This window comes from Hylobates moloch, unplaced genomic scaffold (genome assembly GCF_009828535.3).
Source record: "Hylobates moloch isolate HMO894 unplaced genomic scaffold, HMol_V3 SCAFFOLD_22, whole genome shotgun sequence".
Classification (NCBI taxonomy): Eukaryota; Metazoa; Chordata; class Mammalia; order Primates; family Hylobatidae; genus Hylobates; species Hylobates moloch.
The window spans coordinates 47,682,287-47,707,898 of record NW_026652297.1 but is presented as its reverse complement, the minus strand read 5'-3'; the positions used below and the strand labels follow the sequence as shown (position 1 = coordinate 47,707,898).

Below are 25,612 nucleotides of genomic sequence, written 5' to 3'. Positions count from 1 at the left end.
TAGCATCATATCTAAAAAAACAATGTACATACCTCAATTAAAAAATACTTTATTGCTAAAAAATGCTAATGATCATCTGAGCCTTCAGCAAGTCGTAATCTTTCTGCTGGTGGAGGGTCTGGCCTCCATGTTGGTGGCTGCTGACTGATCAGCGTAGGGTGCTGGGTGCTGAAGGATGAGATGGCTGTGCCAATTTCTTCAAATAAGACAACAATAAAAGATTTCTCTGTAGCATGTGATGCTGTCTGATAGCATTTTACTCACAGTAAAACTTTTCAAAACTGGAGTCAATCCTCTCATATATCCTGCTGCTTTATCAACTAAGTTTAGGTAGTATTTACGATATTTAAAATCCTTTGTCGTCATTTCAACAATGTCATTTCACAACGTCGTTACCAGGATTAGATTCCATCTTGAGAAACCACGTCTTTTGCTCATCCGTAAGAAGCGACTCCTCATCTGATCAAGTATTGTCTTGATGCAGCAGTTTGGTCACATCTTCAGGCTCCACTTCTAATTCTAGTTCCCCTGCTGTTTCCACCACAGCAGCAGTTCCTTCTTCCTCTAAAGTCTTGAACCCCTCAAAATCATCCATGAGGGCTGGAATCAACTTCTTCCAAACTCCTGTTAATGTTGGTATTTTGACCTCCTCCTATGAATCACGAATATTCCTAATAGCACCTAGAATGGTAAATTCTTCCCAGAAGGTTTTCAATCGACTCTGCAGATTCATTGGAGGAATCACTATCTATGGCAGCTCATAGCCTTACAAAATTTATTTCTTAAATAGTAAGACTTTAAAATCAAAATGACTCCTTTATCCATGGGCTGCAGAATGGATGTTGTGTTCGCAGGCATGAAAACACCATCTCCTTGCATATCTCCATTAGAGCTCTTGGGTGACCAGGTCCATTGTCCATGAACAGTCATATTTTCAAAGAAATTTTTCTGAACAACAGACCTCAAAGAGGGCTTAAAATATTCAGTAAACCATGCTGTAAACAGATGTGCTGTCATCCAGGCTTTGTTGTTCCATTTACAGAGCACAGGCAGAGGAGATTTAGCATAATTCTTAAGGGCCCTAAGATTTCCAGAATCATCATTGAACACTGGTTTCAACTTCAAGTCACCAGCTGCATTAGGCCCTAACAAGATTCAGCCAGCTGTGTGAAGCTTTGAAGCAGTGCCTTCTCTCTGGCTATGAAAAGTCCTAGATGGCATCTTCTTCCAACAGAAGGCTGTTTCATCTACACTGAAAATCTTCGGTTTACATGCAGCCACCTTCATCAGTGACCTGAACTGGATCTTCTGGAGAACTCGCTGCAGCTTCTCCAGCAGCACTTACTGCTTCACCTTGCACTTCCATGCTATGGAGATGGCTTCTTTCTTATACCTCATGAACCAACCTCTGCTAGCATCCAAGTTCTCTTCCGCAGCTTCTTCACTTCTCTCAGCCTTCATCAAATTAAAGAGAATTAGGGCTTCCTCTGGATTAGGCTTTGGCTTAAGGGAATGTTGTGGCTGGTCTTATCTTTTATTCAGGCCACTCAAACTTTCTCCATTATCAGCAATAATGCTGTTTTGTCCAGGTGTTCACTGGAGCAGCACTTTTAATTTCCTTCAAGAACTCTTTCTTATGAGAGTTTGGTGTTTGGTGCAAGAGGCCTAGCTTTGGACGTATCTCAGCTTTTGACATGCGTTCCTCACTAAGCTTAATCACTTCTAGCTTTTGATTTAAAGTGAGAGGCTGTGACTCTTCCTTTCACTTGAACACTCAGAGGACACTGTAGGGTTAATTGGCTTAATTTCAATATTGTTGTGTCTCAGGGAATAGGGAGACCTGAGGTGAGGGAGAGAGATGGTGGAACACATGCAACAGTGATATTTGCTGTTTTATATGGGTGCAGTTAGTGGCACCCCCAAACAATTACAACAGATGACTGATCAAAGATGACTGATCACAAATCACTGGAACAGATATAACGATTATGAAAAAATGTGAAATACTGAGGAGTACCAAAATGTGACACGGAGACACAAGTGAGCACATGCTATTAGAAAGAATGGCACGGAAGACATGCTCAACGCAAGATTGCCACAAACCTTCAACTTGTTAAAAAAAAAAAAAAAAAAAAACATAGTATCTACAAGGCTCAAAAAACCAGGTATGCCTGTACAGCTTTATATAGGAGAGCACTAGAAAAAAAGCATAAAGTGCGCTTGAGGGGTAGCGCACGCTCCAGACAAAAGCCCAGAGCACAGTGTTAAGGTGAGACATGGATTACAGCCTTTTATAAATTTTAAGTCACCAGAATCCTGTATAGAGCAGATAAAAGAAGAGCAAGCTGCCTCGATCCAGGCAAAATCAAGAGCTTGGAAGAGAGGAGATGCACCATACAAATCAGCTCCACTCAACAGTTGTTCAAACACGTTTACACTAAAATTATGACTCCCATCTCACCAGGCTCTGAAAACAAGCCTGTTCAAATTGTGAAACAGACACTCAGACACAATGGACAAATAAGGTCACAAAAATCGTGGCTACTAATGTTTATGGATACAATATAGAAATTGATGCCAATTCAGAAATTTCTAGCTCTAATAACAGCTCTTTGTATAGAGTGTGGTTCTCAACTTGGGGGTGACTTTACCGCTCGGAGGACAATTTGGCAATGTCTGAAAACATTTTTGTTTTAAGGCCAGGATGCTGCTAAATACCCTACAACACACAGGATAGCCCCCTACAACAAAAACTTATCCGGCCCCAAACCCTGCACTAGGGTAACATGGCATCTGGGGACGATTATCTAAAATGCAACAGAATTTATGAGATGGTTTTAAAATAAAGCTTCTTAGACAATACCCCATAACATTAAGATTTCTTTCCAATCTCCAGTAGCAATATTTCAAGAAACTTAAGATACAACGAAGTAAAAGTATGCTACATTATTTGTAAATCTATCATCGTACGTTCCACTCAGTACCCTGTCCTCTTTTAGTTCCATGGGATAGGATCTTGATCTGCTGTATCCCCAGTGCCTGAGACATGGTAGACATGCAAACATATTTGTAATGAATGAGCAAGTGAAGGAGATTACTAACTGGACTTCTCTCTCCAATACAGCACGATCATTGTAGCCAGTGGTGTTAGAAATAACGAAGTATCTTTGGTTCCAGACAGAGTTATTTCTCACATCCTCTTTGAGAAGTTGGTCCACATACTGCAGCTCATTATCCCAAAGTTTAAATTCCTAAAGGAAAAATTTAGAAAAATCATCCAATTAGAAATGTCCCATTATTTATGAACAAAAATAAATAAATAAAACTACAACAAAGAAGGTAGAACTGAGGACACAGGATTTCTCACAAATTCAGAAGGTAGTGATAGCTGCAAGTAAAGGAAATGGAGGGGGATACAAGTATGAAATTGATGATAGAGCCTGGAAAGACACATACAGAAAGCAGGAAAAAAGACATACAAGAAAATTTTGAAGGAAAAAACCCCCACCAAACTCACTAGTAAGAGAATGAGTGACCGCAGTATAAATTTGATGTGACTTGATATTAATGTATCATTTTTTTTTTTTTCTTTTTTGAGACAGAGTTTCACTCTTGTTGCCCAGAATGGAGTGCAATGGCGTTATCTCGGCTCACTGCAACCTCCACCTCCTGGGTTCAAGAGATTCTCCTGCCTCAGCCTCCCAAGTAGCTAGGATTACAAGCATGCACCACCACACCTGGCTAATTTTGTATTTTTAGTAGAGATGGGGTTTCTCCATGTTGGTCAGGCTGGTCTTGAACTCCCAACCTCAGGTGATCCACCCACCTCGGCCTCCTAAAGTGCTGGGATTACAGGCGTAAGCCACCGCACCCAGCCAATATTAATATATCAAAGTAAAAAGGCAGCATTCAAAGATGAAAATTAAGTAAAAGGGTAGCATTCAAAAGTGCACACATATGATAAAATTACATTAAAATACATGGAGAGAAGCATACATGGTCAAGAGTGGTGGCTCTCATGGGCAATCCCACTGCTTCAGGAGGCTGAGGCAGAAAGGTCACTTGAGGCCAGGAGTTCGAGACCAGCAGAGGCAACATAACAAGAGCTCGTCTCTAAAAATAATAAAGACAGTCCGGGCGCGGTGGCTCAAGTTTGTAATCCCAGCACTTTGGGAGGTCAAGGTGGGTGGATCACCTGAGGTCAGGAGTTCGAGACCAACCTGGCCAACATGGCTAAATCCCGTCTCTACTAAAAATATAAAAATTAGCCTGGCGTGGTGGCAGGCGCCTGTAATCCCAGCTACTTGGGAGGCTGAGGCAAGAGAATCGCTTGAACCCGGGAGGCAGAGGTTGCAGTGAGCTGAGATCACACCATTGTACTCCAGCCTGGGGGACAGAGCAAGGCTCTGTCTCCAAAAAATAAAAATAATAAAAATAAAAAAATTAGTCGGGCATGGTGGCACATGCCTAGAACCCCAGCTACTCAGGAGGCTGAAAAGGATCACTTGAGCCCAGGAGTTTAAGGCTGCAGTGAGCTATGATCACACCACTGCACTCTGGGCAACAGAAAACAGACTCTGTCTCAAAAAAAAAAAAAAAGAGAGAAGGAAAAGAAATATACACAATTGGACAAAGATATAAATTTCTATTATTTTTTTTGAGACAGCATCTCACTTGGTCACCCAGGCTGCAGCGCAGTGGCATAGTCTCAGCTCACTGTAACCTCCATCTCCCGGGCTCAAGGGATATTCTTGCCTCAGCCCCTCAAGTAGCTGGGACTACAGGTGTGCGCCAACATAATCAGCTAATTTTTGTAGTTTTCGTAGAGACCGGGTTTTACCATGTTGGCCAGGCTGGTCTTGAACTCCTGAACTCAAGTAATCTGCCCACCTGGGCCTCCCAAAGTGCTGGGATTACAGGCATGAGCCACCACACCCAGCCAATATAAATTTTTTGTATTATAAAGCTCTCTTAATAAAAAAAAATCATGGGGGAAGAGAACCAATTAAGATAATTTAAAAGAGGACAATGATAAAAAACTTATAAATACTTTGAAAGTAGGGGACATTATAAAAAAGATAATGGACTTTTCTTATTTGGTAACAGCAAAAAAGTAAGAATCTCCTATGATAGTCCCTGATTTTACAGGTGATCATAAAAATAAATGCATTGGGCCGGGCGCGGTGGCTCACGCCTGTAATCCCAGCACTTTGGGAGGCCGAGGCGTGTGGATCGTGAGGTCAGAAGATTGAGACCATCCTGGCTAACACAGTGAAACCCCATCTTTACCAAAAATACAAAAAAATTAGCCGGGCATGGTGGCGGGCGCCTGTAGTCCCAGCTACTCGGGAGGCTGAGGCAGGAGAATGGTGTGAACCCAAGAGGCAGAGCTTGCAGTAAGCCGAGATTGCACCACTGCACTCCAGCCTGGGCGACAGAGCAAGACTCTGTCTCAAAAAATAAAAATAAAAAAATAAAAAAATAAATGCATTAAGGAAAGTAACATTTTTGTGAAAGTTCCTAGTGGTGTTCAGGAACTAGTGCCTAGTATGGGCACTGATTGGTGTCCTCCCACTGTTCTCAGTCTCCAGCATGCTAAGTATAGAAAGAGAGTAAACACCTACAAGCTTTTGTATCAATGTAACAATTTTATGTCTGCTGAGTCTAATAATGAAAACAAGGAGTAATGTTTTCTATACATATGTTTCTGTTTGTTTTCAGACTCACAGAAGTTATAAAAATAACACAGTGCCCTGTGTACCCTTCACTTAAGATTCCCCAAATGGTAAACATCTTACTAACTAAAGTGCAATCCCAAAACCAGAAAATGACATCTGTACATTGTTGTTAATGGAACCACTCACCTTATTCAGATCTTACATGTACTCACTTGTGTGTATGTGGTACAGGTGGAGGAGTGGGGGTAGAATATAATTCTACACAATTTTATCCCATGTATAGTGTAACTACCACAATCAAGATGGAGAACTATTCCCTCAGCACACAGAAACTACCTCATGCTACCCCTTTATAGCTGTACCCCCTTTTCCCTCACCCTGGCAACCTCTGATCTGTTCTCTAAGTCTATAATTTTGCTGTTTCAAGGATATTATCTCAATGGAGCCATACAGTATGAAACCTGAGACTTCCCCTTCCACTAAGGATCATACCCTTGAGATCCATCCAAGTCGTTGCCGGTATGGATCATTCATTTCTTTTGACTGGTGAGTAGTATTGTGTGTGTGTGTCTGTATTTCACTTTTAATTTTTTTTCTTTTGAGACAGGGTCTCATTTTGTTGCCCAGGCTGGAGTGTAGTGGCGTGAGCACAGCTCACCATAGCCTCCACCTCTTGGGCTCAAGTGATTCTCCTGCCTCAGCCTCCTGAGTAGCTGCAAACACAAGCATGCGCCACTACGCTCGTCTAATTTTTTTGTATTTTTTGTAGAGACGGGGTTTTGCCATGTTGCCAGGCTAGTCTTGAACTCCTGGCCTCACGGGATCCACTTGCCTGGGCCTCCCAAAGTGTTGGGATTACAGGCGTGAGCCACTGTACCCAGCCTCATTTTTAAAGTAATTTATTTTCAGTGTATTTTATATAAATGAGATATACATGAAATACAGTAAAATACATCCAATCTGGGATCGGTTGGGGACAAAGAAGAGTCCTCCACTCCTTCATTTAAGAAGCTCTACCACAGTCAATGCCAATGACATACAGGCCATGAATGTTTATAATTCATGTTTAAAACTAACGTTTAAAACTAAAATTTTACCACATGTTTAATATATATGTCATGAAATATTTTTTAGAGATCTCATAGTCCCATTTTAGGTCATCAAAGAGTATGCTGAATTCATTAAATCCTCATTGAAAATAACTGAAATATTAATAAAATAGCTTTCCATATAGAAATAGACCACAGTTCCTTGGCTTTGACACTACTGAGAGTATGGGCTGGATAATTCTTTGTTGTGGGGGACCGTCCTGTGCATTTTGGGATGTTTAGCAGCATCCTGGCCCTCTACCCAATAGATGCCAATAGCAACATGCCCCAGGTTCTGACAACCAAAAATGTCCCCTAGGGGGCGCAATCACTGCTGCTTGAGAACCACTGACTCACATAATTTTTTTTATTTTAATAAAAATAAACAGAGAAAACCTGTTCTTAAACCATGAAGACCAGAGGAAAGTGCCACACAGTCCCCCATCACAAATTATGCAGTTCAGCTTCCCCCATTTGGGGAAATTGCAGGGGTCAGCACATCCGCAGTGCAATGAATGTGAAAGGCACCTTGGTGATCATATCTTCCCTACCAGGTAAGTAACTCACATGAATTAAATAATGTATAAAATAAACAGAAATGCATAAGCTACAACACAATTGAGGGATATTCTAGAATCCTTTCTCATAGGAACCTTTTATGATAATTTCAGTAAGAAGCATGCCAGTTAAGGGGGCTTTTCAAAAATACTGGTTATGTTCCATGTCTTAATATATTGTAGCAGATGGAGGGAGCTGTATGTGTAAAATGTATGCTTTTTGTGATTAAGTTTTTCAGAGATAAGTAAAAATACTGAATACCTTTAGAATATGTTATCCTTTTAATCAAATTTCGAAAAGTTTAAAAATATTTAAGTTCTAAATATTTGGTGAAATGCTCTTGGTCTAATGAATAGTGCAAAAAGTAGCAATCCCTGGAAAAAAATTCACAGGAAACACTACTAGAACTGTTTAAAATAAATAAAATACCCAGAGTGGGAGTTACAACTATTCTATTCAGAATTTAGCATAAAACTTTGACACATGGGTAGAAATAAAAAACTTAAGTTACTGTAAAATCCTATTCCAAAGCTTATATATGAAAAAAAAATGTATAATATGCCTTTGTTAGTTAAAATAATACATCTGCAGTAAAAATATGCTACTTTTTATACTCAATTTGCTAGCAAATATGATACAAATTCAATCTAAAAAATACTAAAAATTTACTACATCCAAAGAGATTATAAAGGTTAGCTAACATGAAGGATGTCAGGTTTTAAGTATGTTAATAATTCTTTCCTTTTTTTTTTTTTTTTTTTTTTTAAATAGATGGAGTCTCACTCTGTTGCCCAAGGTAGAGTGCAGTGGTGTAATCATAGCTCACTGCAACCTCAAATTATTGGGCTCAAGCAATCCTCCTGCCTTAGCCTCCCAAGCAGCTGCGACTACAGGTGTGCGCCACCATGCGTGGCTAATTTTTGTTTTTTTTTTTTGTTTGTTTGTTTGTTTTTTTGAGACGGAGTCTTGCTCTGTCCCCCAGGCTGGAGTGCAATGGCGGGATCTCAGCTCATGGCAAGCTCCGCCTGCCGGGTTCACACCATTCTCCTGCCTCAGCCTCCCGAGTAGCTGGGACTACAGGCGCCCACCAACACGTCCGGCTAATTTTTTGTATTTTTAGTAGAGACGGGGTTTCACCGTGTTAGCCAGGATGGTCTCGATCTCCTGACCTCGTGATCCGCCCGCCTCGGCCTCCCAAAGTGCTGGGATTACAGGCTTGAGCCACCGCGCCCGGCCAATTTTTGTATTTTTTGTAGAGACGGGGGTCTCACTTCGTTGCCCAGGCTGATCTCAAACTCCTGGCCTCACTCAATCCTCCTGCCCTGGCCTCCCAAAGTACTGGGATCACAGACATGAGCCACCACACACGGCCAATAATTTTTAGTTATACATTGTGTGCAATGATCTACATATGTGTGTGTTTTGGTTTAGAAACAGACTTTAAGAGTAATTTTATTCAGTTCAGTTAAAAAAAATCTGAAAAACACTGTACAAGAAAGGCAATACCTGAATAACCCACTGTCGATGCTGCCAGGCATGATAATTCTTTGCATCCTGATTAAGAATATCAGCAATAAATTCAAGCTCCTGAGATGGATCTCTTAGCCATTCCACTAATACTCGCCTATGATGCCTAAAGCCCAAAGAAGGGAGAAAAGTTTTTTGTTAATTTACCCAAGAACTAAAATATCAGTTGCACATGTTGTAAAGGTGACATGACAGGACACGCAACAAACAAAAATTCATCTCTGATTCTCAACACTCTACTGGAGAGAAAAGGTAACATAAAAAAAATAGAAAAAAAATGCGGATAGTTTATCTCTTTTTTTTTTTTTTTTTTTTTTGAGACGGAGTCTTGCTCTCTCACCCAGGCTTGAGTGCAGTGGCATGACCTCGGCTCGTTGCAAGCTCCGCCTCCTGGGTTCACACCATTCTCCTGCCTCAGCCTCTCGGAGTAGCTGGGACTACAGGCGCCCGCCACCACACCCTGCTAATTATTTTGTACTTTTAGTAGAGACGGGGTTTCACCGTGGTCTCGATCTCCTGACCTCGTGATCTGCCCGCCTCAGCCTCCCAAAGTGCTGGGATTACAAGCATGAGCCACCGCGCCCAGCCCAGATAGTTTATCTCAAACTACATCTGGTAGTATCTTTCAACAACCATGAAATTGTGTCAAAAAATTAAGAAACATTACTAGATTGTACAATGAGAGACAAAAGAAAATGTGCTATTATTTTATCAAATATATGTAAGTTCCGCTACTTAACACATGCCTGTCAATTTTCCCTAAGTGCAAAGTGTCACCAAACAAGCAGCTTCTCATTCTACAAATTAGTGGGCAGAACTGAATTCACTGCTACACTGGCAAGTAGCTATGACAAGTTGCAAGTTGTCAACAGAGGAGTTTTCTTCTTTTTTTTTTTTGAGACAAAGTCTCACTCTTGTCCCTGAGGCTGGAGTGCAATGGCGCAATCTCAGCTCACTGCAACCTCTGCCTCCCAGGTTCAAGCAATTCTCGTGCCTCAGCCTCCTGAGTAGCTGGGATTACAGGCGCCTGCCACCACGCGCAGCTAATTTTTTGGATTTTAAGTAGAGACGGGGTTTCACCATGTTTGCCAGGCAGGTCTCAAACTCCTGCCCTCAGGTGATCCGCCCGCCTCAGCCTCTCAAAGTGCTGGGATTACAGACGTGAGCCACGGCACCCGGCCAGGAGTTTCTGCGCTAGGAAAACACTTAAGGATTTTATATTGGGTTCCATTTTTATAATTTTCTTTGGCTGAAATATTTATAGAAATCTGTTAGTGAAAATGTTCTAAAATTCACTATGGTGATGGTTGTACAGATCTGTATATATACTAAAAAACACTGAATTATATACTTTGAATGGGGGAATTGGATGGTAAGTGAACTGTATCTCAATCAAACGGACCTTTAAAAAATCTATTAGAGTATAACATTCAACTAAAAGTGAGCAGAACAATAGGAAAAAAGGAAGGATTTAATGCTTAATGAATTACCTATTCTACATGCCTGGAAAATTAAAAAATTCGTCTTACAGATTAAGACAAGATACTACCAAAAACAAAAGCCTAGACAGAAGGTTTCCAAATTTATTTTAGAAATCTAGAAATCTTCCAAGTCAGTGAACACTAGCTGCATTTTATTTTTCCAGGTTGCTGGTGAGTTCAGTAATTTAGAAAAGCTAAGAATCAGATCCTCCAGGATATCAAAATGAGGAAGAAAAAGTTCATGCTGATGTTCTCCGATTTAAGGAGTTACACAGCTTTATGTTATAGCATAAGTTTTCATAGTTAGAAGTTAATAAAAGTGACTAGTTAACTGGGATACAGAATTTGCATCGCCTGTACTACATTGGTTATAAAACGAACAGAGTGGACAATTAGAAATGTACAACAATTTAAAAACTGCTAGGCTTTCCATAGCAGCTACTTTGAGTGGTTTTGTGTTTTACCTAACAGTGGGTGATGAAGTGCTAATGACGGTGTCTACAGTATCCAGAAAAGAGAAACAATTTCTCTTTAGCAAAAACTCGATGTAATCAAATACTAATGCCTGTCATGTCAGAATTTTATAGCTACAGATTTTTACATAAAAGCACCTTAATTCCACAGGGTAAATAACTTTAGTGAGGGTCTGCAACTCTACATTTAATCTCTTTTCTCATTAAATTATTTCATAATGTAATTTCTTAGAAATACAACAATCTTGTAATCAACAGGCTACAATGGTAAAGTTTTTAGTTTTTTAATTTTTTTTTTTTAATTTTTTTTTGAGACAGAGTCTCACTCGGTCCCCCAGGCTGGAGTGCAGTGGTGCAATCTCAGCTCACTGAAACCTCCACCTCCCAGGTTCAAGTGATTATCCTGACAGCCTCCTGAGTAGCTGGGATTACAAGCACGCCACCATACCCAGCTAATTTCTGTATTTTTAGTAGAGACGGGGATTCACCATGTTGGCCAGGCTGGTCTCAAACTCCTGAACTCAAGTGATCTGCTCGTCTCAGCCTCCCAAACTGCTGGGATTACAAGCACAAGCCACTGCACCTGGCTACAGTGGTAGTTTTTAAATAAAATTCTAGGCTAGGCGCGATGGCTCACACCTGTAATCCCAGCACTTTGGGAGGCTGAGGAGGGCGGATCACCTGAGGTCAGAAGTTCGAGACCAGCCTGGCCAACATGGCAAAACCCCATCTCTACTAAAAATACAAAATTAGCCAGGCGTGGTGGCGTGCGCCTGTAATCCCAGCTACCCAGGAGGCTGAAGCTGGAGAATCGCTTGAACCCGGGAGGCAGAGGCTGCAGTGAGCCGAGATCACGCCACTGCACTCCAGCCTGGGAGACAGAGCTAGACTCCAAACTTACCAAACTTGATAGTTTTTGGGCTGCTCCTCAATTATTGCAGTGATGTAGTTCATTTCCTCATGTAGATCCTTCTGAAGTGACTTTAAAAGAACTCTCCGGAAATGCCTAGGGCAAACATAAAACATCCAAAGTCGCATCATTCCACAGAAGTTCCCTAATAACAATATCAAATACAGCTACAAGTCAGCAATACAGTTAGACAAATTTTGGGGAGGTAATCTGTATAATTTAACAATTACAGGCCAAGCACAGTGGCTCATGCCTGTAATCCCAGCACCTTGGGAGGCCGAGGTGTGCGGGTCACATGAGGTCAAGAGTTTGAGACCAGCTTTGCCAACGTGGTGAAACCTCGTCTTTACTAAAAATACAAAAAAATTAGCTGGGCATGGTGGTGCACACCTGTAGTCCCAGCTGCTCAGGGAGGCTGAGGCAGAAGAATCGCTTGAACCCAGGAGGCAGAGGTTGCAGTGAGCCAAGATCGCACCACTGCACACTAGCCTGGGCAACGGAGGGAGACTCCATCCGCCCCCACCCCAAAAAAAAAAATTATACATAGGCACTCTGTATAATTTAACAATTTAAGTGCTTGTGAGTGTCCAAATTCATACGACTATCTGGTGACTGGAAGAAATGAAGCACTTTTAGTAAAAATAGTGAAAGGTGGCCAGGCACGGTGGCTCACGCCTGTAACCCCAGCACTTTGAGAGGCTGAGGCAGGTGGGTCACCTGAGGTCAGGAGTTTGAGACCAGCCTAACCAACATGGAGAAACTCCGTCTCTACTAAAAATGCAAAATTAGCTGGGCGAGGTGGCACATGCCTGTAATCCCAGGTACCTGGGAGGCTGAGGCAGGAGAATCACTTGAACCAAGGAGGCAGAGGCTGCGGTGAGCCAAGATCACGCCATTGCACTCCAGACTGGGCAACAAGAGCAAAACTCCATCTCAAAAAGAAAAAAATAGTGAAAGGTAACAAGTATGAGATAGAAGAAAAGTAAATTTCTGATTCTTAAGTAATGACAGACAACCAACTAAAATTATTTTCAGGTACTACTCTGGTCACCGGTGTTCTATAATATAAGAATCAAAGACATCTCTTTCCCTATACAGTACACGTTGTTCGTGTAGATGCATTACCCATATAATAAATTAATTCTATTATAAACATTAACAAAATATTTACTTTTAGAACAACCACAAAAATGCTACTTGTAAATGAAACAAGTTTAATTTCCCCATAGGTGGAGTTTAATCACCACCACCACCAAAAAAAATTTTCCTAAAGACGTCGTTAGTTCTGGTCTAGTTTTACTTCAAGATTTCAAAAATTTCCAACTCGATATATAGTAAGGGACATTCCAGGACCTAATTTTATTAGCTTTTAAAATGAACTGCTAACTTTGGGAGGCCAAGGCAGGCAGATCACTTGAAGTCAGGAGTTTGAGACCAGCCTGGCCAACATGACAAAACCCCATCTCTACTAAAAATACAAAAATTAGCCTGTAATCCCAGCACTTTGGGAGGCTGACGTGGGCGGATCATGAGGTCAGGAGATTGAGACCTGGCTAACATGGCGAAACACCACCTCTACTAAAAATACAAAAAAATCAGCTGGGCGTGGTGGCATGCGCCTGTAGTTCCAGCTACTCGGGAGACTGAGGCAGGAGACTCGCTTGAACCCGGGAGTCGGAAGTTGTAGTAAGCCATGAGTGTGCCACTGCACTCCAGCCTGGGCGACAGAGCGAGACTCCGTCTCAAAAAATAAACAAAAATACAAAAATTAGCTGGGTGTGGTGGCAGACATCTGTAATTCCAGCAATTCGCGACACTGCAGCACGAGAATCACCTGAACCCCGGTGACGGAGGGTACAGCGAGCCAAGATCACGTCACTGTACTCCAGCCTGGGCGACAACGTGAGACTCCATCTCAAAAAAATTTATAAAAATAAAATAAAATAAAACGCTAAATAGGAGAGACAACAGTATTTCTCTCCATTATTATTCCAAAAAAAAAAAAAAAAAAAATGGTAGACTTCCCAGAGCATGTAAATATAAGCCCTTGGCTTTTATGGGTAAGGATTCCAGGTATACTGCTTCTTTCAAAACAGCAATAAACTCACAGGAAATCTTTAAGTGTATTGTAAGTTCCAAAAATGATGAAACACACTGAGAATTCCAGTTAAACAGGGTGGATTAAGTAAACAAGTTTATTCTCACTCCCTAATAAAACCCCACTAAAATGACAACAAAGGAATAAACCCACAAGAACAAAGAGAATCAGGGGCAAAGATAACACAGCAACTGGAAGAGGTCAACAACATTATGGGAAGCGTAAGCAGATAGACAAGATTTAACTAAAACACAGAATAAGACTTTAAGAAAATTCCAGAAATCAGAGGTACAACATATTTCCAAAACTGGGGGTCAAAGGTGGGACTAAAAGCAGTGGAAAGTCCATAGAAAGAGTCCTTGGAGGCCAAGAGAGTTCCCACTACCCTGAGCAGAAGTGACATCCTGTCTTGGGCAGGAGACAAGTGGCTTTATTCTCTGGAAAAATCTGAAGCAGAATGGGTTACAAGGCACACTAGAAGGTAGGGTAAGTTAAAGGGTGGAAATAAGGACATTTAAAATGTTGAGATACAAAGTTAGAAAAAAAAAGTTTCTATTTAAAATTACAACAGGATAAGATCTGGAAAAAGCAAAAAGTTGACATCCTAAACAGTGAGACTCTCCTACCATCTTCCCCTGCCTAACACCCCAGAACTGTGGCAGTTAAATGTACACTCCTTAGGCAATAAACTACTTAATCCTCTTTGAGAGACACACTGTCCAAGAGAAAAGACTTAAATACTGACAAGTGAGATTTCACTACAACACAGCCACATCCCCACTCAGTAACTTCACAGTGAAGTCCTCCAGCTGATAAATCCTGCCACATACAGGGCTTCCAATCAGGATTTTTCCTGTCTCTCTTATACACATAAAGAGAAAGTCAAGAATTACCGACCATTTGAGAAAAATATTTATATGAAAGAGAACGAGAGATGAAAAGATCTCACATCCATGAAATTAAACACACACACACACACAGACACACACACAGACACACACACACACACACACACACGATGCTATTTAAAAAAGAATATTCAGGCCAGGCGCGGTGGCTCACGCCTGTAATCCCAGCACTTTGGGAGGCCGAGGAGGGCAGATCACGAGGTCAGGAGATCAAGACCATCCTGGGTAACATGGTGAAACCCCATCTCTACTAAAACAATACAAAAAAATTAGCTGGGCATGGCGGCAGGCACCTGTAGTCCCAGCTACTTGGGAGGCTGAGGCAGGAGAATGGCGTGAACCCAGGAGGCAGAGCTTACAGTGAGTGGAGATCGAGCCACTGCACTCCAGCCTGGGCAACTGAGTGAGACTCTGTCTCAAAAAAAAAAAAAAGCATATTCAGACCAAAAACACAGCTCCCCCAAATTAAAAATGAATGCAGAAATCTTTAAAAATCCATACAAGAGTTAGAAAATAAAATTGGTGAAATTATCTCAAAAGTAAATAATAAACAAATGAAAATAAGAAAAATTGAGGAGATACAACACAGAACTAAAAGGCATTCCAGAAAAAGGAAACAGAGGAAAGAGAAGAAATTATCAGAACACAGAAAAATCCCCAGAACATAAAGAGAAAAAGAAAAGGTTTTTTTGGTTTTTTTTTTTTTGTTTTTTTTTTTGAGATGGAGTCTGGCTCTGTCGCCCAGGCTGGAGTGCAGTGGCGCGATCTCGGCTCACTGCAAGCTCCGCCTCCCGGGTTCATGCCATTCTCCTGCCTCAGCCTCTCCGAGTAGCTGGGACTACAGGTGCCCGCCACCACGCCCGGCTAATTTTTTGTATTTTTAGTAGAGATGGGGTTTCACTGTGGTCTCGATCTCCTGACCTCGTGATCCGCCTGCCTCGGCCTCCCAAAGTGCTGGGATTACAAGCGTGAGCCACCGCGCCCGGCCTGAAAAAGAAAAGTTTTAAACAAAGGAATGGAAACCTTCTCAACCTGAAAACAAGCTAAGAGAAACAGAGTTTTAAAATTCTGAGGGAAAATAATTGCCAATCTAGAATTTTATTACTAAAGTTGAAGGGAGACTAACGATTTTTAATTGTATAAATCTCAAAAATTATTTTCCATCTTTCTACTCAATGATGTGCTCTATGAGAAAGTAAATCAAGAGAGAGAAAGGTATAGGATCTAGGACACAGGGGATCTAACACATGAATGAGCTAAAAACCAGGTATGCAGCATCCAACTGGTGAAAAGAAACATGAAACTGAAGGATGACCTGTGTTCAATAGAAAAATGATACTTCACATATATCAAAGCATCTGGAAGACAAATTACCCATTGGTACAAAGAAAACAAAAATGACACCGTTACAGGGAATGTAATTATACTATTAAATGTGGGTCAGCAGCTGGGTGCAGTGGCTCACGCCTATAATCCCAGTACTTTGGGAGGCCGAGACGGGTGGATCACCCGAGGTTGGGAGGTTGAGACCAGCCTGAGCAACATGATGAAACCCCGTCTCTACTAAAAATACAAAATTAGCCGGGTGTGGTGGCGCACATCTGTAATCCCAGCTACCTGGGAGGCTGAGGCAGGAGAATCACTTGAATCTGGTAGGCGGAGGCTGCAGTGAGTCGAGATTGCACCACTGCACTCCAACCTGGGCAACAAGAGCAAAACTCCGCCTCAAAAAAAAGTGTGTCAGCATGAACATAAATTGAGTGCTCATTTGTGATGGAGGGTGGGTAGTGGAGAATGAACTATCTTTCACAGAAGGAATAATGTTTTAAATGAAAAAAATAAGCCAGGCACGGTGGTTCACGCCTGTAATCCCAGCACTTTGGAAGGCCGAGGGGGGCAGATCACGAGGTCAGGAGATCAAGGCCAGCCTGACCAACATGGTGAAACCCCATCTCTACTAAAAATAAAAAATTAGCCAGGCATGGTGGCGGGTACCTGTAATCCCAGCTACTGGCGAGGCTGAGGCAGGAGAATCAGTTGAACCCTGGAGGCAGAGGTTGCAGTCAGCCGAGATCGTGCCATTGCACTCCAGACTGCGTGACAAAGCGAGACTCCATCTCAAAAAATATATAAATAAAAAATAAAATAATATAAAATAAAATGAAATGAAAAAATAATAACAGTTAAGCAAATTATCTAGAATATGGAGGTTAATTCAAGAAAAAAATCGCTAAGAGTTACCACCTCTGTGGAGTGGGACTGGCAGTGGGAGGGAATGGGCTGGAGATTGCTACTTTTCATGCAGCTTCTGACTTTTAAACCCATATGCGAATTGCTATTTTGATAAAAATTAAAGGCCAGGCGCAGTGGCTCACGCCTGTAATCCAAACACTTTAGGAGGCTGCAGGGAGTGGATCACCTGAGGTCAGGATTTCAAGACCAGCTTGGCCAACATGGTGAAACCCTGTCTCTACTAAAAATACAAAAAAATTAGCCGGGTGTGGTCGTGGGCGCCTGTAATCTCAGCTACTCAGAAGGCTGAGGCAGGAGAATCACTTGCACCCAGGAGGCAGAGGTTGCAGTGAGCCGAGATAGCACCAATTGTACTCCAGCCTGGGCAACAAGAGCGAAACTCCACTCCCCCTCCAAAAAAAATAAAGTACAGTTTAAAAAAATTAAAGTACAGTTTAAAAAAAGAAAAGCCACTTGAAGTACAACATTTAAGCAGGGAATACTGATGATGTGTATTACTTACCACACTGTATAATTGGCTGCATTTAACTCAATAGCATCCCGGGTTAGCTTAAAAGCTCGTTCACTTCTTTCATCACGCTGCAGGACAGCTCGGAAGTAATCATAAACATCTCTAACTAGAGATAGAGCACACAACTACATTAGGACCATCTTACTTAAAATTAGCACTATAATGTATAATGTCACTATACCTATAAAGATATTTTATTGGCCTGTGTATCGTTTATACCAACAAGCAAAATAAAGAGTCAAATGGCTGTGGCCGCCACCCCGATAATGCCCTAGTGTCTCAGCCACAAAAAGCATGGACTATTTATATATAACCATATGCTTACTGCTTACATGTGTGCATATGAGTTCATGCCAGATTCCAAACCTCCCATAGGCCTTATGTATAAAAGAAAAATTAGGGGTGCAAATATTCAAATATATTCATATAGCTGTTTTTCTGACATTTTATTTTGATCAGATTTTTAACTGAAAACTATGCCCAAAGGCAGAAAACTCAAACAGTACAAAAAGGTTCACACTAGATTTCCATTCCACTAAATTCCCAAGCCTCTTCCCCAGAAGCAACCATTATTAACTCATTCTAGTGTATCCTTCCAAATATATTCTATGCATCTACAAGTATATAGCCAAATTCCATCCTTCATTTTTATGCAAACGAGATCCTATCACACTCTGAGCTTTGCATTTTTCACTCATACATTATTAAAGATCGTGTAAACTAGTACAAATACTTCTACAACAAATCATTAAAATTTACATACTCTTTGACCCAGTAATTCCAGCTCTAGAAAGTTCTCTCACAAATATACTCCCATATGTGTGCAAGTATTTAAGGATATTTATTGGGAGCACTGGATTACCAAAAAAAACAAACAAAAGACTGAGGCAGGCAGATCACTTGAAGCCAGCAGTTTGAAATCAGCCTGGGCAACACAGGGAAACTCTGCCTCTACAAAAAATACAGAAATTAATCAGGCGTGGTGATTCAGGCCTGCAGTCACAGCTACTTGGGAGGCAGAGGTAGGAGGATCGCTTGAGCCTGGGAGGTCAAGGCTGCAGTGAGCCATGATCGCAAGCACCCAGCCTGGGTGACAGCGCAACACTGTCTCAAAAAAAAAAAAAAAAGGAACTGCCAGGTATAGTGGTTTGCACCTGTAATCCCAGCTACTCGGGAGGCTGAGGCAGAAGGACTGCTTGAGCCCAAGAGTTTGAGACCAGGCTGGGTAACATAGTGAGAGCCTGTCTCTGAAAAAAAACAGAAAGGGGTCATTTACAGCCAAGTAGAATATTAGATGTGGGTAATGTGGGGACCCACTACTTGCAATGGCATCTGAAATAGGATGGATGTTGCAGCACTGATCCCTTGGCCTGTGGGGTCTGTGCGAACTCTGGGTAATGTCAGAACTGAATTAAATTGTAGGGCAACTAGTTGGTGTCTACAGAAAATTGCTTGGTGTGAAAAATCCAAACATTTGGTGTCGAAGTATTTTGACTATAAACAGTTTTTTCCTTTTAGCCTGTAATACTGAAAGTGAAAGTATCAGACAAGAATATGAACAATTACTCCTCTTCACAAAATTCTGAGGTATAAAAAGGTTACCTAGTTCTAAACACTACCTTTAAAAAGTTGAATTTGAGCAGTGGCTCAGGCCTGTAATCTCAGCACCTTGGGAGGCTGAGGTGGGCAGATCACTTGAGGTCAGAAGCTCAAGACTAGGCTGACCAACATGGTGAAACCCCACCTCTACTAAAAATACAACAATTAGCCAGGCATGGTGACACGTGCCTGTAATCCCAGCTACTCAGGAGGCTGAGGCACGAGAATTGCTTGAACCTGGGAGACAGAGGTTGCAATGAGCCGAGATCACGCCATTGTACTCCAGCCTGGGCAACAAGAGCCAAAGTCTGTCTCAAAAAAAAAAAAAAAAAAAAAAACCAAGCTTCCAAATAATTTCAAATTTAAAACAAAATGATAAAATGTTAACTATGCATACAAATGTATATATATATATACAAAATACATTATTTTACACACATACAGACACACATAAAACATACACATATGCACATTGATAAAATAAACTGGGAGGCTATCAGGCTGGGATAGCTCCAAAGCCTCAGGTTCCTATGTAAACAACCAAAATCCAATTCAATGTAAAAGGTAAAATGAAACAACATTATTCTTTTAATTCAAAAATTATAAACAACAGACCAGGCGCGGTAGCTCACGCCTGTAATCCCAGCACTCTGGGAGGCCGAGGTGGGCGGATCACCTGAGGTCGGGAGTTCGAGACCAGCCTAACCAACATGGAGAAACCCTATCTCTACTAAAAATGCAAAATTAGCCACGCGTGGTGTCGCACGCCTGTAATCCCAGCTACTCGGGCAGGCTGAGGCAGGAGAATCGCTTGAACCCGGGAGGCGGAGGTTGCGGTGAGCCAAGATCGCACCATTGCACTCCAGCCTGGGAAATGAGCGAAACTCCATCTCAAAAAAAAAAAAAATTATAAACAACATATTGTCATGCTCAAAGTTTCTAAAACTTTGACTTTTTTAACTCAACACTGTTTCTGAGATCTGTTCATGTTGTAATAGATCTAAATCCTCTTAATGGTTATATAGTATTCAACTGTATGACAATGATACATTTTATCCATTTCTCCAAAAGATAGACATATAGCTTCTAATATTTTGCTTTTTCAAAAAATGCTGCAAATTATAGTAGCTAACATATATAGTGCTTACTATGAGCCAGACAGTATTCTATTATTTTATGTAAATAATTTACTACATCTACAGTTACTACCAAGATCCTCATTTTACACAGGTGGAAACAGAGGCACATAGGAGTTAAATAACTTGTCCAAGATTACACAGTCAGTAAAATGTAAAGTTAGAATTTGAACCAGATGGCCTGGCTCCAAAGTCTGTGCTTTTAACCTCCTGTGCATATCTTCTCATGCCATGTGCCAGAATGAACCCAGAATATTAAATTAGAAGCAACACTGCTAGGTTGTAAGATAAGTGCATTTTCCAGTTTTAACAGATATACCAAACTGCTTTCCAAAATGGCTAAACATTCGAAAACTCCCATATGAAATGTATGGAGCTCTTCATATATCTTAATACCTAATACAACATCAAGACAGTTTTCATTTCTGCCACTTAAATCATGGGGGGAAAATGGAATTCTCATTTTAACCTGTCATTCCTAATGATAAAGGATTCTTCCTATTTTATTGGCCATGGCATTTTCTTTTCTGTGAATTGCCAGTTCATACCCTTTGTCCATTTTTTTATTAAACTCTCTGTCTCCTTATCCTGTTGTAGAAACGTCTCAGTTTTAATATGGATCCTGTTTAAATGACATATCTTCTTCCACACTGCTGCTTGCTTTTTAACTTGTTCATGGTTTCTTCTGCTGTGTAAGTTTTAAATTGATATATCTGTCTATAAACGGTTGACAGGTCAAACTTATCTGTTCCTTTAGGGTTTCTAACCATGGTGTATTTAAGAATTCACGTTAATTTTTTTTTTTTTTTTTTTGAGATAGAGTTTTGCTCTTGTCGCCCAGACTACAGTGCAATGGCACGATCTTGGCTCATTGTAACCTCCACCTCTCGGGTTCAAGTGATTCTCCTGCCTCAGCCTTCCGAGTAGGTGGGATTACAGGCGCCCGCCACCATGCCCAGCTAATTTTTGTATTTTTAGTAGAGACAGGGTTTCGCCACGTTGGCCAGGCTAGTCTCAAACTCCTGACCTTAGGTGATCTGCCCGTCTCAGGCTCCCAAAGTACTGAGATTACAAGCGTGAGCCACTGCGCCTGGCCCAAAATGTTAATTTTATACCTTGCAAAAAGGTTAATTTATTCTCAATGGAAACATATGATTATATTAGTTTCCCCCAACATCTCTGTTACAAGTACTTATGAATCTGAATAATTTATGGTTTATATTTCTCTGATCACTAGTAAGGTTAATATCTCTTCATAGATATTTCTATTTTGTGAATTGTCTCTTCACATACACTATCTCTCAAAGTATGAGAGTTTTGCATTTCCATGCAGTTATATATTCTGACCTTCTTAATCGATTCTGAGGTTTACATTTTGCCTAATAATACCTTCTCCATCCTAAGAATGATAGGAATACAATTCTGCTTTTATCTAAGTGCACAGCCAACTGTTCCAACCATTATTTGATTAATCCACCCTTTTCATAAAGGTATAAAATGTCCTTTTTATCACATATTAAGCTTTCATAGAGTGAGGATCTATTTCTAGAGTCTTTACTAATCTATTTCTGTGCTACTTCCACTTAATCATTTAGTAATATATCTGCACACTTAATAAGGCAAACCTATCATTATTCTTTTTTAAACATTTATTGTCATTTTATTATCAGAAAAAAACGCTATTGTAAAAGAATGATCTTAGAAAAGCCTTAACTGAAAGAAATATATATACATAAAATTACAAAACTATCGTTCCATTTTATTCATTTTCCCTTTCCTAGAAGAACTAACAATTAACATTTCCACGACCTTCAGTTTACATTTTCACATTCATTATAAAAGAATATTTTGTCAAAAAAAAAAAATCTACTCATTTTAATATCAATAAATGTATTCCAACTGAGCGGAACACTTCACTGCCAAAATATATGTTTAAATCCTGATGTTTCAGCAACCAAAGTTTATTCTAAAAACAGTAACTCATTTATACTGTGTGGTACACGCATAATCTCCCTGGCGGTGGAGTCTCCAGCAAAGAAAAGAAAACCACAATCACATAGTAGCTATTATCTATTTATACTGTAACGTTTATTATTTAGAATATGTCCAGTCTTTGGGCAAAATAAAACTTTTAATCATAAAGCTAAATCACACACACAAAAAAAAACCCACAAAATTAACTCATCTTAAGTCATTCAGATTTTTATTAGACAGAAATTTGTCATCTATCTTGCTGCATAGTTGTGAATTCCAATTCTGCTACTATATTTAACTTACAGACCTTTTCCTAATATAAACAAACTTACATTTGTCACTATAAATGATCTGGACCACGGGATTGGGGCCATCATTCTGCGGCACTGGATCTATATCAGCCCATTCTGCTCTGTCCCTGAAAATAGACATTCCCCAACCAGTGGTTACATTCAAATACAGAAGAAAAGGGACTCTAGTGTTTTTAAAATGACAATAATTACACTTACATTGATATTAGTAACTTACAGGGCTCATAATGTAATCATGGTTGGATTCCTCATGACCAAGTTCTGCCAATATGTTTTACGTATTAAAGTAAAATTAAAACAACCCTCAGATGCTGAAAAGTTAATCAACAGTTTTCAAATTTAAAGTTTTAGAAGTAGAAAAACATGTTTTTGCAGCAAGTAGACAGTACTTTTTTTTTTTTTTTTTTTTTTGAGACAGAATCTCACTCTGTCGCCCAGGCTGGAGTGCAGTGGTGTGATCTCGGCTCACTGCAACCTCCGCCTCCAGGGTTCAACCGATTCTTCTGCCTCAGCCTCCCGCGTAGCTGGGACTACAGGCGCACGCCACCACGCCCAGCTAATTTTTGTATTTTTAGTAGAGATGGGGTTTCACCATGTTGGCCAGGATGGTCTCAATCTCTTGACCTGGTGATCCGCTCACCTCGGCCTCTCAAAGTGCTGGGATTACAGGTGTGAGCCACAGCTCCCGGCCTCACAGTATTTTTAACTTAGAAGTCAATCTAACTCATTGGTCTAGTAAGATTCTTTGAGTCAGTCAGCATTTTTAAAACGTTTGAATAACAAAATACTAGGAATTGACATTTAAAGATAAAAATAAGTACTATTAATTTACTCAAGAGGTGGCGCAGGTGATCATTAATAAGAAAGCTGGCTCTGGAATCTGACAACTGCCTAAGTTGTAACATTGGCTGGAGCACATACGAGCTGTGTGACCTTCAGAAAGTTACTTATTGGGGCCTCAGTTTCACCATTTATAAAATCAGGGCAATATTATTACCTACCAACCTTAGAAGGGTATTTGGAGGATTAAATGAGATAACAGACGTTCAGCACTTAAAACATCCACAGCACACAGGCGGCATTCAATGACTACTTAATATGCAATGCTAAAATAACTGTATAATGACAACAGTGGGTGCTTACAGAAATTTCTGTGAACTACCTACCCAGTGTGACCAAATTTCTCTTAAACAATTTCACTTATATTCTTTTCCTTTCACTTTTTTTTTTTTTGAGACGGAGTCACGCTCTTGTCCAGGCTGGGGTGCAATGGTGCAATCTCGGCTCACTGCAACCTCTGCCTCCTGGGTTAAAGCGATTCTCCTATCTCAGCCTCCCGAGTAGCTAGAATTACAGGTGCCCGCCACCACGCCCGGCTAATTTTTGTATTTTTCATAAAGACAGGGTTTCACCATGTTGGCCAGGTTAGTCTGGAACTCCTGACCTCAGGTGATCCGCCCGCCTCAGCCTCCCAAAGTGCTGGGATTACAGGCGTGAGCCACCGCGCCCGCCCTTCCTTTCACTTTTTATTTCTCTATAATGATCAGCTATTGACAGCAGAGATTCTGTGGCATCCAATGCGCAATGCTAGAAATTGTGTCCATTACACAAGGAGAAATACAAGAGAAATCATGACCTAAGACTTGACACCTAGAGCCTGGGGGAGTGGCCTGGGAAAGGTAATGCTGTATTTAGTCACCAGGAAATCACACACAGTCATGTGAGAACTTGAGTATTTCACAATCCACAGAGTAGACTTGAGGATTATGGGGCTACCAATTTAAATCAGTAAAACATTATCTCCAATCAAAAAAATATATATGGGTAGTGACTTCTATTCATTCACAAAATCAAGGTAAACAAGCCATCGAATGGATTTACCTAGAACTACAGATGTAAGACCTAAGGCGATTATCTCTGCAGGTTCACAGGGAATTAGGAATCAACATTACCATCTGAAAGCAAAGAACTGATGGAACTGGGTGTCAGCAAAGACGGGGTGACAGATGCAAGAAAGTTACCGCAGTCCCCAGTACACCTCACTTGTATTATGTACGAGGCGATGCAGAGAGGCTTGAGAGGTTCAGTAGCAAATCTCTTTTCAGCCTTTAGACTGGCTGATACGAGGCGCTAAAATACGGATTGGATGAAAATGTCTCAGGGCTCCAAGCAGAGCCAGCCACTGGAAGCCCTCACACCTCGTTTTTACGGTGAGCAAATCTGGCCCTGGTTTCCTTGCCCGGCTACCAGAACTGCACCCTAACCCTTGGGTATTCACTGGTTGTTAGCGACACAGCGTTCTGGGAAGCCGTGGAAGAGAGCGGGAAATTTCTTATATTTACAAATCGCGACACCTGAACAGCTGAACGAGTGCAGTCCAGAGTGCAGCAGTTTCCGCGTGGCTTAAAGCAGGCGGGAAGCCGAGACCTCGCTGCTTCGCGTCCCCGCGGTCTCGCGCCGGCGCCGCCCTGAGAAGCGGCGACCTCCCGGCAGCCGCCCGGGCCCAGCGCCCTGCATCGGCCCACGCGGCGCCGCGGGAACTTCGGCCTCGCGCGCCGGCGCCGCAAGCGCGCGCCGCGGGTCTTGGGGCAGCTGGGCCTCCAGGGAGTGTGCCGAGCCGCGGCCGCCGCGGGGGCGTTACCTGTACAGGACGTAGGAGGGCGAGTCCAGGCTCACAAACCCGTCGTCCATGGGGGACGCCACGGCCTCCCCAGCCTCGGCCGCCATCTCTTCCTCGTGCTGCTGCTGGGGCGGCGGTGGGTGCGGCTGGGGCGGGGGCTGCTCCGGCTGCCCGGGCTCGCCGCCTTGCGCAGCCTCCCCGACCCCCTCGGTGGCCGCCATCTCGCCTCGGTCCGCAGCGGAGGTGGTGGCGAAAGCCCCGCCCCCAGGAGGCCCCGCCCCTCCCTTCCCCCTCTCGAGGCCACTTCCTGTTTTCTGGGTTTCCTACCATAGAGGTGCGGGCCAGAGTGTCTTGGCGGGCAGCCGGGGTCTGGGTGGCAGGGTGCGGGTGCTGGCAGCGTCCGCCGCGAGGTTGCGCGGCTCTTCGAGGGTCCCCAGGCTGCTACGCGTCTTCCCATCTGTCGCCGTTCCCGAGCTTTGCAGATGTC

The 25,612-nt window shown here is 41.8% G+C and overlaps 1 protein-coding gene and 1 pseudogene across 3 annotated transcripts in view; both read right to left on the bottom strand.

Moving 5' to 3' along the window:
• FNTA (farnesyltransferase, CAAX box, alpha) overlaps nucleotides 1-25,378 on the bottom strand; it is a 30,970-nt gene extending 5,592 nt beyond the window's left edge. The window contains exons 1-6 of one of the 3 annotated variants that reach the window (XM_032144081.2): nucleotides 25,147-25,378; nucleotides 22,527-22,612; nucleotides 17,477-17,591; nucleotides 11,707-11,811; nucleotides 8,831-8,957; nucleotides 3,103-3,251 (exon numbers count right to left, since the gene is read on the bottom strand). In XM_032144081.2, the coding sequence (XP_031999972.1) occupies nucleotides 3,103-3,251; nucleotides 8,831-8,957; nucleotides 11,707-11,811; nucleotides 17,477-17,591; nucleotides 22,527-22,612; nucleotides 25,147-25,346 (782 nt within the window). In that variant the 5' untranslated portion in view covers nucleotides 25,347-25,378. The remainder of the gene's footprint in view (nucleotides 1-3,102; nucleotides 3,252-8,830; nucleotides 8,958-11,706; nucleotides 11,812-17,476; nucleotides 17,592-22,526; nucleotides 22,613-25,146) is intronic. The other 2 variants (XM_032144082.2, XM_032144083.2) reach the window with 2 other exon arrangements.
• On the bottom strand, nucleotides 7,184-7,328 carry LOC116462184 (U1 spliceosomal RNA; annotated as a pseudogene).
• Nucleotides 25,379-25,612: the final 234 nt, after the last annotated feature.